Raw genomic sequence first — 12113 nt, 5'->3', positions numbered from 1 at the left:
TACTTCACTCTGTATAATAGGCTCCAGTTTCATCCACTCATTAGAGCTGGTTCAAATGTATTCTTTTTAATGGCTGAGTGCTATTCCATTGTGTATATGTACCACACCTTTCTTATCCATCGTCTGCTGATGGACAGCTAGGTTTCTTCCATGTCCTGGCTATTATAAACAGTGCTGCGATGAACATTAGGGTACACGTGTCTCTTTCAATTCTGGTTTCCTCGGTGTGTATGCTCAGGAGGGGGATTGCTGGGTCAAATGGCAGTTCTATTTCCAGTTTTTTAAGGAATCTCCACACTGTTCTCCATAGTGACTTGTACTAGTTTGCATTCCCACCACCACTGTAAGAGGATTCCCTTTTCTCCACATTCTCTCCAGCATTTATTGTTTGTAGATTTTCGGATAGGAGCCATTCTAACCTTCGTGAGGTGGTACCTCATTGTGGTTTTGATTTGCATTTCTCTGATAAGGAGTGATGTTGAGCATCTTTTCATGTGTTTGTTAGCCATCTGTATGTCTTCTTTGGAGAACTGTCTGTTTAGATCTTTGGCCCATTTTTTGATTGAGTCATTTATTTTTCTGGAATTGAGCCGCAGGAGTTGCTTGTATATTTTTGAAATTAATATTTGTCAGTTGCTTCATTTGCTATTGTTTTCTCCCATTCTGAAGGCTGTCTTTTCACTTTGATTATAGTTTCTTTCATTGTGCAAACACTTTTAAGTTTAATTAGCCAGACTCATCAAGAAACAAAGGGAGAAGAATCAAATCAACAAAATTAGAAATGAAAATGGAGAAATCACAACAGACAACACAGAAATGCAAAGGATCATAAGAGACTACTACCAGCAGCTATATGCCAATAAAATGTACAACTTGGAAGAAATGGACAAATTCTTAGAAAAGTATAACTTTCCAAAACTGAACCAGGAAGAAATAGAAAATCTTAACAGACCCATCACAAGCACAGGAATTGAAACCAGAAATCTTCCAGCAAACAAAAGCCCAGGACCAGATGGCTTCACAGTTGAATTCTACTAAAAATTTAGAGAAGAGCTAACACCTATCAAACTCTTCCAGAAAATTGCAGAGGAAGGTAAACTTCCAAACTCATTCTATGAGGTCACCATCACCCTAATACCAAAACCAGACAAAGATGCCACAAAAAAGAAAACTACAGGCCAATATCACTGATGAACATAGATGCAAAAATCCTTAACAAAATTCCAGCAAACAGAATCCCACAAAGCCTTTGACAAAATTCAACATCCATTTATGATAAAAACTCTCCAGAAAGCAGGAATAGAAGGAACATACCTCAACATAATAAAAGCCATATATGACAAACCCATAGCAAACATTATCCTCAATGGTGAAAAATTGAAAGCCTTTCCCCTAAAGTCAGGAACAAGGCAAGGGTGCCCACTCTCACCACTACTACTCAACATAGTTTTGAAAGTTTTGGCCACAGCAATCAGAACAGAAAAAGAAATAAAAGAAATCCAGATTGGAAAAGAAGTAGAACTCTGCAGATGACATGATCCTCTACATAGAAAACCCTAAAGACTCCACCAGAAAATTACTAGAGCTAATCAATGAATATAGTAAAGTTGCAGGATATAAAAGTAACACATTGAAACTTTCCTTTAAAGCCTTGTCCTCTAACCAGCAACTTGGAGATGATCTTAGGACATTAGTCTACCATCATCCCAGATTGCTGGCTTCCCAAATAAAACAGCTTCACCATTTTAACTAACACTTATCTCTCAAATATTGACATTTCAAGATGAACAGTGAGCAGCTGAACTTGGGTTTGGTTACCAACCTCTTCCATTTACACTAAAACCCATACAGCAAAGGCTCCAAGTCTGCTACTTGGAGAGTTAGTCAAACTTCTATCAATGTGCCCAGAGAACCAGGATCAATAACATATGGGCTCCTTTTCAGAAAAATGGAAGACAAAATCTTGTGCGCTCTGGTTTGGCCTCCAGTCACTATGAGGACTGAAGGGTGGAGTTCTGAAAGCAAGGCATTCAGCCCACTGTTCTGGATGATTTCAAACCTCCTGATCCAGCAAGCCCTCTGGGACACAGGCCTAATGCACTCTGTTCCTTCTATTGAATTGTCAAGTCTGTGTTTATTACAGTAATTGTCCTTCGCACAAATATATGGACTGAACATTGATTCTGAGATCACACACTGTAATCTACCTAATACATCTGCTGGGTCAAATAACACCATCAATTTTTCACTCTGTTTTGAAGCCAGATTTGCTGCTCAGATTCTTAAAGGCATCTCATATTCTGGTAAATAACTGACTCCTGTTTCGTGCCAGTCTCACCCTATCAATAACCACTGTTGTGGCTGGACCGGCCCTTATGGTACTTATTATGACTACAAGACACCCTCAGCAATAGTCGCCAGGAAACCTTGAGAGGGAAAGGTTTAATACTTAAAGATTCTGGAAATCACATAACTAGGGCCATAGTGAGGACAAGGGGAGAGAGAGAAAGCAAAAAACATGTGTGTAACTTAGCATTCTGATTTTATTGGAGGCAAGGGTGGGGGCCTAGCATTTCTGAGCTTACTCTTTATTGGTAAATTTAAAGCATAAGGAGGAAATTGAAAGCACAGAGGTGGAGGGGAAAACTAGGCCCAAACAGTCAGTTATCAAAATTGACCAAGATCTTAAAATCAAAAGAGGTAGGGGGCAGCCTGTCTCTTTATCTAGTCAAGTGGCTGGTGCTGTGTTTACTCAGGACAGGCATCTTTGAAATGGAGGCCCCCTTAAAGTGAATGCCTCTGAAATCAAAGCTGAAGTCAAGCATCTGTCACGGTTTATACCACAACACAGTAAATCAGACTGGTCAAATCATCTTCTGATAGAAGAGTTGGGGGAAAGTTGCAACTTTATACGGTAATCAAAGAAATACAGATTAAACAACAATGTTTTGCTTATATTTAAAAAAAAAAAAAAACGAGGATGACTGATGACTGATAACATTCAATGTTTAGCCAGGTGTAGAAATTCTTTTTATGTTAATTTTTTTGACTTTTTTTATTATTATTTTTTATACATGTTGTTTAGTCACTAAACTGTGTCTGACTCTTTATGACCCCATGGACTGTTGCCCGCCAGGCTCCTCTGTCTATGGGATTTCTCAGGCAAGAATACTGGAGTGGGTTGCCGTTTGCTTCTCCAGGGGATCTTCCCGACCCAGAGACTGAACCTCCATCTCTTGTGTCTCCTGCACTGGCAGGCAGATTCTTTACCACTGAGCCACCAGGGAAGCCCCAGAAATTCTTACAAACTGTTGGTGGGAGTATACTGCAATTCTAAGAGCCAATTTTGTAAAATATATAAGAAGTTTCATGTGTATATTTTTTACTTAGTAATTCCAGTTTTTGGAACTTGTCCTGAAGGAAAATTGGACAACATGCCAAATGTGGTAAAAGAATATTTATTAGAGCTCTGTTTATAGTAGTAAAACTGAAAAACCTTTAATATCTATTAACAGAGACTGGTTAAATAAATTAGTTATATCATAGAATACATGCAAATAACTTAGATTTATATTTATGTGAGAAAAAGTTACAGAAAGACTAATATGACCCTCTAAAATATACATACATATTCATGGGAAAAAATGCATCTCTCACTCTGAGTGTTCCCTTCTGTGCAAACGGAACCTAGTTGCAGTCTTACCTCTCTATACTCCTATATGCACGCTTCCTCGTCGAATTGCAGTGATTCATTTGATTGGCAATGTGGAGAAGTTAAAACTGACAGGAATCAAACTTTGGTCCGCTGATCAGTGAGCAGGAACGCCAGCCTACAGGCACCAGTTTGTAGTGAAGGAAATAACTACGCTCAGCAAAGACACCGAGCAGTTAACGCTCCAAAGATGTTTCTGGAAAGAGTTTTTAAAGGCAAGGTGAGGGAGGGGCGCTGCAGGGTGCATGATCAGCTCGTGCACAGTTCTCTGATTGGTAAATTGGTAGAATTGATGAGGAAGTTACAGGACGCTGTCACAGGTGTTTAACATTATCAATCTTTGGTTCCAGCCAGCCTAGGGGTCAGTGGTCATCAGGCAGTTAACCTCTCCCATCTGGTGAGGGTTTCAGTAGCTGTACAATAACTCAGGAATGTGCATCCAACTGTTTTCTGTGTCCTTCTGGAGCAACAAAAAGATTCTGTGACCGCTGTCTGGCTGATTTAGTGTTTAAATGGTTACCAGTACTCCTGACCCCACTGCTATTTTTTATTGTTACTATCTGTTCACATTCTTTCAATCATTAACTCTTGAGCCAGCCTCTTGTGACTCAGGGGAGGCCTGCCTGGGAAAGGAAAACTTTTTTACAAACAGGAGGCCAGCGGAGGACATGGGGATCTGTCCTGAGAAGGCCCTGTAATGTCCAACTCAGATACAATACTTGACTCAACTGTGCCCCTTTTCTGCTTGGAATTGTGCTGCCTGCTGGAAATACCACCTCATGTCTGCTCATCCAGGTTGTCTCTCCTGCCTGATACTAGGAGGGAAACCCTGAATAATTCCGGAGTTCATTTAGCAGTCCCTACTCTGGCACCCACACTAATCAACATCCTCTAATTCATCTTTACATGAATCAGAGTAACATTTTTGCCTTCTATTCATCTTTTTTTTTTAATTCATCTTATTTATAAGTTTATTCATTACTCTGGACAAGGAAGAAAGTCGCTATTTATCAGGCACTTTCAAGCACCAATATGCATTGAAAAAAGCATGGAAGAACAGACTTCAAACTCCTTAATGGTGCTCTCTGTAGATACTTTACTTTCTAAATTCTCGGCTTCTGCATATTTTATTTAAAAAGTATATGTATACATAATTGTGTTCTATTTTCAGAACCAATAAAAATCAGTATTAATGTTTCTACTTTGATTAAAGAGGAATAAAACATATATAAGGATGATATACTACACTGTGTGAAATAAGCTTTCTATGAGCTTCCCAGGTGACTCAGTGGTAAAGAATCCACCTGCAATGCAGGAGACACAGGTAGAGTCAGTTTCGACCCTTGCCCTGGAGAAGGGAATCTGCAACCTACTCCAGTATTCTTGCCTGGGAAATCCTGTGGACAGAGGAGCATGGCGGGTACAGTTCATGGGGTTGCAAAAGAGATGGACATGATTTAGCGACTAAACACCAACAAAAGTGAAATAAACATGGCCTCCCTAAACCATACTACTTATGACTGTCAAGAATATAATGAAATAGATAATGTTATTCACTCCTGGTGGCCTCTGGTCTTGCAGTCCATGGTAATAGAATAATGACTTTGCTTTGTCATTGACTAGCTGTGTGACTTTTTGAAAGAGTCATTTCCCTTCTTCAATTTTCTCATTTATTAAATAAGTTCCCTTTAGGCTCTAAGATGCTATACACTGATGTTTAGTATACATTTGGGTAATTAATGTCAGCCGTTAGCAAGCTATTAAAATTGCGTCTAAGTGTCTGACTCTTCTTTATGGGGAACTATCTTTCCCATCTATAACCCACTGGCCCATGACTGATGGGTCCAAAGGTGGCTACCTGACTGAAGGTGATCCAATCAACTTTTCTCACCATGAAGAATTTAGAAAGGGGATTTAGAAAGAGAAGGTAGGTTTCTGTGGGCCACTAGAATCAAGGGCAAATAAATTTAGAAGCTGTGGAAAAGAAAAGAAGAAAAAACTGGTCTGTAGAGATAGGAAGAATAAAACAGACTATGAAAAATAATTAAAGATAAAGTTAAAAAAATTTTTTTAATATTTCTTCTGGCTTTCTAGCCTCTGGTCCCTTCTGGAAGCCCAGCTGCCTTCCTATTCTTAGTTTCAGTGAGGCAAACTTGTAGCCTTATACTAGATAGTCCTTTTTAGCTTAAGTTATTAATAGAGCTAGTCTCTTTAACTTGCAATCAAACAATCTTTTCTTCAATGTACATCTAGCCAGCAGAAACAGACCTCATCATTAGTAGCCTCTTGGCCCTAGCATCCCAAATTTACGCAAAGAAACTAAAATTACTATCAGATTTAAATTCAGTCTATAAAAACCCACCTCCCTGTCCTACAAGCAACCCTAGGCTTGATCCAGGACTGCTCATTCCAGCTGTACTGTGTGCTCAGTCGCTCAGTCCTGTCCGACTCTTTGCAACCCTCTGGACTGTAGCCCGCCAGGCTCCTCTGTCCATGGGGATTCTCCAGGCAAGAATACTGGAGCAGATTGCCATGCTCTCCTCCAGGGGATCTTCCCGACCCAGGGACTGAACCCACATCTCTTAATGTCTTCTGCATTGGCAGGTATTCTTTACCACTAGCTTCATCTGGGTAGCCCCCATCCCATCTACAGTTCCCTAACAAGCCCAACATCAATGTCTCTTAACTGGTGCAGGGGACAAAATTTTCCACCCAGAATGCATCTCTTTGGCATGAGGATTAATTTAGGCTGATTATTTTTAAGGAACTGAAGACTCAGGAAGTCTCTCTTTTTACTTCCCACTTAGCTGCCTAAAGAATTTAGATGTAACAAAACATTGTAAACCAACTACACTTCAATTAAAAAAAAAAAAAAGAATTTAGGTAAAGGGTCTGTTTGCAGAATAGTGCTGTCATCAGACATATGCAAAGAAAAACTAGGGGGAAATTGGGCAGGGCCTAGATAGAGATTAGAGTCCATTCTGTGTCCCGTTGTCTCTGCAGGCCCAGCAAACATTTGTTTACCAAACATTTGCTTTTCTATCTCCATGTGAATTGCCTCCCTCTCCTTTAAAGTCCCAAATCTCTACCCCCAACATCCTCTTCTGTCTTTAGCTGAAGGCGAGGGTTCTGGGCATTTTAGTGAGTTACTCAGTTTTCCTGGATCTCTCCCACATAGACCTGTTATTAAACTTCCGTTTGACTTTCTCATGTTAATCTGACTCATGTCGATTTCGTTCTTCAATCAGCTAGAAGAATGTAGAAGGATAAACGAAAATTTCTTCCTCCTAGACACATGAATCTCAATCTACAATTGGAAGAAGAAAAGTCTTGGGGTGAAGTAGAGCTCCTAGGAAATGATTTTGGATAAGTAAATGAAAACAAATCTTTCTTACTTTTGTCTTTCTTGTGAACGTCTATTCTGTTTTTCATCAGTCATCTATATAAATAGAGCCATAATCGACTGCTCAGTGCTAAAAATAAGTGTATGTTCAGATAGAGGACTGCGGTTATTGCAGAAGGAGTCACGTAATGTTCATAAAAGCCTTCCACATTTCCTCTTTGGGATACACCTAGACCAGGTTTTATAAAGTTCGGCAACTGAATTTATCATTGCATATTAAGTGCTATTTGTTGTTTCTAGTAGCAAAAATCTGGATATAACCCAACTGTCCATTAATAGAGAAAAAAACGAGTACATTATGACATTATGATCTGGCTATCATATGGGATTTGTACTGGAATTAAAAAGAATGACTTAAGAGTTGACCTGGAGGAATCTCCATGTTATTGTCAGTTATTTTATTTTTATTTTTTAAAAAGCACATGCTCATAAAATTTTAACTACAGAAGGAAAATATCATCTATTTGTTACAGAACATGTACTATGAGCCTACCTATTACACGGGCTGGCATACACTTGTACTCAATAAAAGTTAATTTCTTGGGGGCATCATTTGATTTCCCAATTGTGGAGAGATGCAAGGCCTAAACAAAATACGAACTAGATGACTGGAGGGCTCTAGTGATTAAAATTGGTTTGTTGGAATTCTTATTAGAGAAGACTGAAATGGTATACTGGGATGTGACCCAGAAATCTCCTGGCTGCCTGTTCTGGTGATATTGTGGAATTTGATTCTTGGGTGTCGTGCCTTAGTAATGAACATAATAGCCAGGGAGACAGCCAGAGAGTGATACAGTAAGTTTCACACTGCAACCTTCTTCAATAATAATAGCTAATGATAATCAATGTTCTATTTGCTCCTACTTTTATACTTAGAAATGACCACCATTTCTTTCATACCACCATTTTCCATTTATTAGCAATACAGAGGAAATACCAATAGCACCAATCAAAAATGAATCCACATGATGTGTTTTATCCTTACAGCTGTAATAACTAGTAACTAACATGGATTGGAAAGCACTTTGCAAATGTAAAAAGTGCTGTACACATACATTATAATTATCATCATTAATAAATTAGCCCAATTCTCCTAGTATTCAAAAGGCACGTAAGGTCAGATACATGGGTTTCAGTGGGGCAAAATGATCACAACCTACAATGTAGCAATGATTCACATGTGTTAGCAAGAAGTTTTACCCCATGCAATCCTGCAGAGCTGAAGTTACACACCCTTCAAAAAATGGGAGAATGAAGCTAAAAGTAGACAAAACAGGTTGTTTTTTTTTTAGATTTAATGCTTTTGCTTTAATAACAGACTCCTACCTCTTTTATGTTAACTTTTAAAATATAATATAGTTAATCAAACTTCTAAACCGTACATTTAAACAAAATTAAAATTTCTTATTTAAGGTTGGCAGTAAATTTTATTATTTTCTATGAGCTGATATTCCAGGTATTGTAAGAATTTCAACGCATTCTGCAGCTTCAAAGAGGTCAAATTGGTAAATTTTGTGCTTGCACACACCCTCAGGGAATATCTTCAGTATGTATTCCAGAATTGTTACTAGAAAAAAACAGCTTTATCCATTCCCTTGCCAGCCAAAGTCTTGGCAAGAGATGGCTCTTGGCTGACCATAAATAAAATTCCTTGAATCACCAGTATCTTGATTTAAGAAAGAAATTTTACTGTGTCTTTCATACACAAAAGTTGATTAACAATGGTTAAAAAAACACTACTCCACTTTTTCACAGGTGTACAAAAGGAAATATGATGGAATTACATTCAACAATAAAGCTTAAAGTTCACTCTAGGTAATAGTTGCAATAACATTCACATACACAAGCACAGAGTAAATATATTTCAGGAGTCTTATAATAGCATACAGCATACATATGGGAGATTGAGTTCAGGTAATATCATAGGTGTTAGCAAGATTAGCAATTCAGAGTGTTATAGAAAAGGAAAACTAAACCAAAGAGAAGGTGTTGGCTAGCACTCCAAGACAAATCACAGAATTCGAGGATTGAAAAGTCTGCTCACTGTTATGTACGAGAAAACAATATTTTTCTTCAATTTCTGGGTCTTGATAGAGTTGGCTAGAGAAGGTTGTGTATTCAAAGTGCACATAATTGTTTTTTAGAAAAGAGAGAGAGAGAAAGATCCTTTTATTTAGTATTAATACATGCAAGAGGCAGCCCCAGAGTGACCTGAAAGAGTAAAGCTGTGATTGGCAGGTGGCCGGTATAATACAGATGTTTCAGGCAGTTCTCTTAAAGCACTTCTGTAGCAGCAATGATCATTTAAATGGCTGTAGACGGAATTCTCTTTCGAGGATAGTTTAGGGGAGTTGTATTAATCATATTTCTCTTTAAAGATTTATAGTTATAGATTTGCTCTTTCTTAAATAAATCTATCAAACAACAAACAGCATAAAGTGAGGTGTCGGGGTTTTCTTTTGCTTTTGCATATGTGTTGTTGGAAAAGGATCTGACCTTTTCATAACATTGTGTGCAAAAGAATTTTTAATAAAGTGAGCACAAGGACATATACAGGAAACACATCAGATCTGCTTCTGCTGCCCTGGTTGGCCCCCCATGGAACACTGAACTACAGGCTTGTAGGTAAAAATGCAGGTTTTAGGTATAATGACACCACAGCCAAGAGACTTAGGGATTCCTAAAGCCTTGTCAGTGGAGGGAATTTTGTCTGCTAGAGGGTGGCCACCATTTCTTGAGTTGTAAAGATTTAGAAAGTCTGGTCCTTTTTCATTTCATACTTCCCACTGTTGATTTGCCTTTGTTTCCCAACCCTCCTAGTCTAACCTGGCCCATCCCAGCCAACATCTGACACTCACCTATCCCCGGTGGCCACACATACCCAGTAGCCACAGACACTCAAGCTGCTCAATCTCAAAACCTTTCAGCCTGCCCTTTAAGTGTCATCAAGACAGGATCCCCGGAGCACAGGGCAGAGAGTCCAACCTCTCACTGGCGGGGCTGGGAAGCCTCTCCTTTGCGGCGGAGGAGAAAGGAAACTTGGGTCTGCTTTTTAGGTTCTGCAAACAAGCCAGAGTGGAGAGAAAGAGTTAACACCAGACTTAGCAAAGCTTTTAAGACAAAAACCTGTTAAATGTGATCTAGACAGACACAGGGAACTTTCTGCAGATTTCTGAGGTCTATAAGAGAGGGTCTGTGTGGACAGGAGAAAGGAGTAGGGAGTTGCTACATGGGAGAGATCTGCCATTATTACAAAATTGGCTAAGTGGCTTGTTTCCATTAGATGACCTCACTGGTCACTGTTGTCAGTCGTGCTGTTCCCTTTCTCTTTTTTCTCCTGGGTCTTGTTACCCTTCTTCTTTTTCTTCTTTTTCTTGGTCTCCTCCTTTTTGCCGAAGGTTATGAAGTCACTTTTGTCAATTTGGCTGTTAGTAGGCTCCTGCCGGATGGAGATGATTGCAGGAGATCCTGGGATAATGAATTTGTCTGGCAACTCACCGGGACCAGATTGTTTGGGGTTGCCTGGTCCATATTTAAAGGTCCAGCTGTTGCTGTTGACACCAGCCCCGACTGGAGGGGACACCTCTCCTGCCTCTGGTTCTGCAAGACAAAACACTGCAAGTCAGTCACAGAGTCAACACATGTCTTCCATGTGCCACAATGAACACAGGAGAGGCTGCACAGACAGGCACAGCACCCATGAAATCAGGGGTTATTTCTTTAAGCCTAGGGCAAGGCCGGCGTTTGGAAACAAGCAGGAAGGCAGATTTTTTTTTTTACCATGGGGTCCATAAATCTAAGTTTCTAATAACATATTTTTGGTTCTTTGTGAAGAATTCCCTAAAGAATATCTGGCTGTGATTACCCTGCCTGGGAGTGGGGCAGGAAATGTACTGGATTAAAATAGAATATACAATAAGATACCTAGGAATAAATTTAACCAAGAAGATGAAAGACTGGTACACCAGAAACTTTACAACATTTATAAAATAAGTTGAAGAAGATAGAAACAAGTGTAAAGATATTTCACGCTCATGGATTAGAAAGATTAATATTGCTAAAATGCCCATGCTACTCAAAGCAATCTATAGATTCAAAGCAATTCTTATCAAAATTCCAATGGCATTTTTCACAGAAATAGAACAAACAATCCTAAGATTTGTATGGAACTACAGAAGAACCCAGTAGCCAAATTCTTTGTCTTTGTTTGTTTGTATTGTTTTTTGCATTGCAAGGCATGCAGAATCTTAGTTCCCTGACCACAGATCAAATTCGTACCCCCCTGCAGTAGAAGTGCACAGCCTTAACCATTGGACTGCCAGGGAAGTCCCAGCCAAAGCATTCTTGAGAAAAAAGAACAAAGCTGGAGGCATGAAGCTTCTAAACTATATTATGAAGATAATTAATCAAAACAGTATGGCATAAAAAGACACATAGATAAATGGAAGAGAATACAGAGCCCAAAAATAAACTCAAGCAAAAATGGTCAATTAATGACAAACAAGCCAAGAATATACAATGGGAAAAGAACAGCATCTTCAAAAAATGATGCTGGAAAAAATGGACAGCCACATACAAAAGAATGAAACTGGGCCTGTATCTTATACCATATACAAAAATTAACTCAAAATGGATTACAAATTTGAACATAAGACCTGAAACCATAAAGCTCCTAGAAGAAAACATAAACAGTAAGCTTTTTACCATCAGTCTTAACAATGATTTTTTTGAATCTGATAACAAAAGTAAAAGTAACAAAAGTAAAAACAAATAAATTATATTACATGAAACTAAAAAACTTCTGCACAAAGAAGGAAGCCAACAAAATGAAACAGGCAACCTATGGAATGGGAGGGAAAAAATTGCAAATTCTACATCTAATAAGGAGTTAGTATCCAAAATATATAAAGAAGTCATAGACTTCAATATCAAAAAAATCCCAAACAATCTGATTAAAAAGTGGAAAGAATAGACATTTTTCCAAAGAAAACATACAGA

General features: G+C 38.7%; 1 protein-coding gene across 6 annotated transcripts in view; it reads right to left on the bottom strand.

Moving 5' to 3' along the window:
- Positions 1-8023: 8023 nt before the first annotated feature.
- LOC136156201 (protocadherin alpha-C2) overlaps positions 8024-12113 on the bottom strand; it is a 126387-nt gene continuing 122297 nt past the window's right edge. For 5 of the 6 annotated variants that reach the window (XM_065918722.1, XM_065918723.1, XM_065918725.1 and 2 more), the window contains exon 4: positions 8024-10715. In XM_065918722.1, the coding sequence (XP_065774794.1) occupies positions 10405-10715 (311 nt within the window). In that variant the 3' untranslated portion in view covers positions 8024-10404. The remainder of the gene's footprint in view (positions 10716-12113) is intronic. The other variant, XM_065918721.1, reaches the window with a different exon arrangement.

Source organism: Muntiacus reevesi, chromosome 1 (assembly GCF_963930625.1).
Source record: "Muntiacus reevesi chromosome 1, mMunRee1.1, whole genome shotgun sequence".
NCBI classification, from domain to species: domain Eukaryota; kingdom Metazoa; phylum Chordata; class Mammalia; order Artiodactyla; family Cervidae; genus Muntiacus; species Muntiacus reevesi.
The sequence above is the reverse complement of the archived record's forward strand: the minus strand, read 5'-3'. Positions and strand labels throughout refer to the sequence as shown.